Source organism: Trifolium pratense, linkage group LG1 (assembly GCF_020283565.1).
Source record: "Trifolium pratense cultivar HEN17-A07 linkage group LG1, ARS_RC_1.1, whole genome shotgun sequence".
Lineage (NCBI taxonomy): Eukaryota > Viridiplantae > Streptophyta > Magnoliopsida > Fabales > Fabaceae > Trifolium > Trifolium pratense.
Window position 1 is genome coordinate 4,258,213 of NC_060059.1, and position 3,703 is coordinate 4,261,915.

The 3,703-nt window shown below is 34.9% G+C and overlaps 1 protein-coding gene across 1 annotated transcript; it reads left to right on the forward strand.

The window, feature by feature from the left end:
• The first annotated feature begins 1,017 nt into the window (after positions 1–1,017).
• LOC123882077 (tubulin alpha chain) lies at positions 1,018–3,703 on the forward strand. The gene is made up of 4 exons (XM_045930871.1): positions 1,018–1,507; positions 2,110–2,344; positions 2,435–2,805; positions 2,894–3,703. Exons 1-4 carry the CDS (start codon positions 1,415–1,417, stop codon positions 3,545–3,547), a joined length of 1,353 nt encoding a protein of 450 aa, XP_045786827.1. The 5' UTR covers positions 1,018–1,414; the 3' UTR covers positions 3,548–3,703.

Here is a 3,703-nt window from a genome sequence, read left to right on the forward strand (position 1 = left end):
GTTTTTTTTTTTAATTCTCCATATAAGTATCAATTGTTTTTTATTTCACCGTTTGACCATCAAAAGATAATAGCATAAGATTCAACACTATGATTTCCAAATCAAGTTGTATGCGTGTATATTTTAAACAACAAACGCATTACTCTTTAGTACTTCACAATTTTAACACATTCTTTCATAATCCCTCTCGAGTCATCGTTTTTCAAGTTTCTTTCGTCATTTAAAAATATCGATGCTAATACTAGTGAAAATATGTTATTTATATGAAAAAAAATGAGGATATTATCATTTTATGATACTACAAAAATAGTGAAAATATGTTAAGCTATTTTTGTTTTTGTTTTGACAAACATGTTAAGCCATGTTTTGAAAAAATAAAAAGGTTGACTTATTTTTATGAAAAAAAATATAATAACTCATAATTTAGTCATTTAAAATAAAAATAAAAATCGAAAACCCACTATTTATCCAATCCAAATTATAAAAAAGTAAATTCTAACTAGTGTCCTTAAAACACTACTTAAAAAAACTAAATATAATATAAATATTTTTAAATTTATGTAGTTAACTTATTAAAAATTAAAAAAATGACATTTTTGATACATTTTTTTTCTTCTTTAACTAGTATCTCAAGAACACCGTTTTTCTTCAAAAAAAATTTCAAGAACATCGTTAACAACTTGACATAATCCATTAATCTTATCCCACCCAACGCTAAAAAGAGTGATTATTTTAATGAACTTAATCCAAAGTACAATATTCAACTTTTAATTTTGATCAAAGACAACTTAATCCGATTACATCTCTATTTTTTTTTGAAAGGCAAAAGCTAATATGTTAATAAACCCCAAGCATAAGGAATGCTAAGGTAAAGAAATAACAGTACAATAATTTATTATCTATTACATGATACACACATTCCCACGTTGATGCACTAAAGCAGAGAATGAGGAGTATCACCACCACATAGAATTAAACTGAATCATCAATACTGAGATTACATCTCTAATTAGCCCCATTTAGAAATTGAAAATACAAACTCAACCAATGTCACAAAAATTGACTGTTACACAACGGGCCTCGGGCGGCAAAAAATAAAAAAATTTTAAAAATGAAAAAAAAGGAAAGTAAAGTAACCGTGGTTTCTAAGTTTGGTTACATTGAACAGAGTACAACTCAACCCATTCCACACCCACCGTTGGCCCCACTCCCTAAACCAATCAAAACGACATCGTAACAATCCCATACATTTCTCACTATAAATAAACCCCAAATATTTCAAACACCCTCATAATCAGATCTAGATCTAGAAGAAGGCGTCTTCATAAACGTCTTCGTTCTTTCTCTCCTTCATCTTCCTTATCTCTTCCAATTTCCATTGTTTCGTTTCATTTCCTTTTTTACATAACCGAAAATGAGAGAGTGCATTTCAATCCACATCGGTCAGGCTGGTATTCAGGTCGGAAATGCTTGCTGGGAGCTTTACTGTCTCGAACACGGCATTGGTGTAAGTCTTCGATCTCGGAAACGCTTTTTCTGTTTCATTTTTCTTCAGATCCATATGTTATGCATTTTTTCTAGCTTTTTTAAGCGTTTCAATTTTGTTTCTATTTTAGATCTAAGAAAATTCGACCGTTGATTTTTCAATTTTATCAGTATCTTAATTTTCTAGGTTAATTTTATCAGTTTCTTAATTTTTCTAGGTTAATTTGATCTGCATTGTTTCTGAATTTGATTATCTATGTTTAATTTTATTAGATCTGATTTATTTTATATTATTAATGTTTAATTCGTTCATAGATTTGTAATATCTGTGAGATCGATGATGTGTATGTTATATCTGTTTGTCATTATATTAGATCCATTTGTTGTTAGGTTATATAAAATATTGTGTAGCTTCAACAGTTATTGTTAGTTGTTTTAATCTTGCGTTAATTGTTATAGATTAAGCTTTATAATTCAATTAAAAATCGACGATGCTGTTGAATCTGTATAAGTGTATGAGAATTTGTATAAGAGTTTAGGTTCTTTTGTTTTCTAATTTTAAACAGTCTTAAATTAGACAATGTTTGGATATTGTGATCTTGATATTTGAATTTGTATGCACAGCCTGATGGACAAATGCCAAGTGACAAGACCATTGGTGGCGGTGATGATGCTTTCAACACCTTCTTCAGTGAGACAGGTGCTGGAAAGCATGTCCCCCGTGCTGTTTTTGTTGATCTTGAGCCCACTGTTATTGATGAGGTGAGGACCGGAACATATCGCCAGCTTTTCCATCCAGAGCAGCTCATCAGCGGCAAAGAAGATGCTGCCAACAACTTTGCCCGTGGTCATTATACCAGTATGTTACATTATCACATAATTATTCGATGTTACAATTCATTTGTGATTTGTGTTATGGATATGAACTGATATTATGTTAATTTTTCAGTTGGGAAAGAGATTGTTGATCTGTGCTTGGACCGCATCAGAAAGCTTGCTGATAACTGCACTGGTCTCCAAGGATTCTTGGTTTTCAATGCCGTTGGTGGAGGAACCGGTTCTGGACTTGGTTCTCTTCTTTTGGAGCGTCTGTCTGTTGATTATGGCAAGAAATCAAAGCTTGGTTTCACTGTCTATCCCTCTCCTCAGGTTTCCACCTCTGTTGTTGAGCCATACAACAGTGTCCTCTCCACCCACTCCCTCTTGGAGCACACTGATGTTGCTGTCCTGTTAGACAATGAAGCTATCTATGACATTTGTAGGCGCTCCCTTGACATTGAGCGTCCCACCTACACCAACCTCAACCGTCTGGTTTCTCAGGTAGTTTTCATTAAATTAATACAATTCTGATTGTGATTTCATGTTCAATCGCTTGTTTTGATTTAATACTGGTTTTCTTTATGTTCAGGTGATTTCATCCTTGACTGCTTCTCTGAGGTTTGATGGTGCCCTCAATGTTGATGTGACTGAATTCCAGACCAACTTGGTTCCTTATCCCAGAATCCATTTCATGCTTTCTTCATATGCTCCAGTTATCTCTGCTGAGAAGGCTTATCATGAGCAGCTTTCAGTTGCTGAAATTACCAACAGTGCCTTTGAGCCATCATCTATGATGGCCAAGTGTGATCCTCGCCATGGAAAGTACATGGCTTGCTGTCTGATGTACCGTGGTGATGTTGTTCCCAAAGACGTGAATGCTGCTGTTGCCACCATCAAAACCAAGAGGACCATTCAGTTTGTTGATTGGTGCCCTACTGGTTTCAAGTGTGGTATTAACTATCAGCCACCAACTGTTGTTCCGGGAGGTGACCTTGCTAAGGTACAGAGGGCAGTTTGTATGATTTCAAACTCCACCAGTGTAGCTGAGGTGTTCGGTCGCATTGACCACAAGTTTGATCTCATGTATGCTAAGCGTGCTTTTGTTCACTGGTATGTCGGTGAGGGTATGGAAGAAGGAGAATTTTCTGAAGCTCGTGAGGATCTTGCTGCTCTGGAAAAGGATTATGAAGAAGTTGGTGCCGAGTCTGGTGAGGGCGGTGATGAGGATTTGGACGACTACTAGAATCTATATCAGATTCTGTTTACATGGGCCTCTTATGTGTTCTTTGTGGGTTGTTTACTTTGCATACATTGTTTCTATGCTCCGTTGTTTCTTAAACATATTGTTCTAGACCTGAACGTGTTATCTACATTTCAATGATATGCTATCTTCTCTAAA

What these genes read in the sequence shown, in the direction of transcription:
- LOC123882077 (XM_045930871.1), top strand. Translation starts at nt 1,415, where the DNA reads ATGAGAGAGTGCATTTCAATCCACATCGGTCAGGCTGGTATTCAGGTC. An exon ending in GTCTCGAACACGGCATTGGT is followed by an intron (nt 1,508 to 2,109) that starts GTAAGTCTTCGA and finishes TTGTATGCACAG; the next exon opens with CCTGATGGACAAATGCCAAG. An exon ending in TCAACCGTCTGGTTTCTCAG is followed by an intron (nt 2,806 to 2,893) that starts GTAGTTTTCATT and finishes CTTTATGTTCAG; the next exon opens with GTGATTTCATCCTTGACTGC.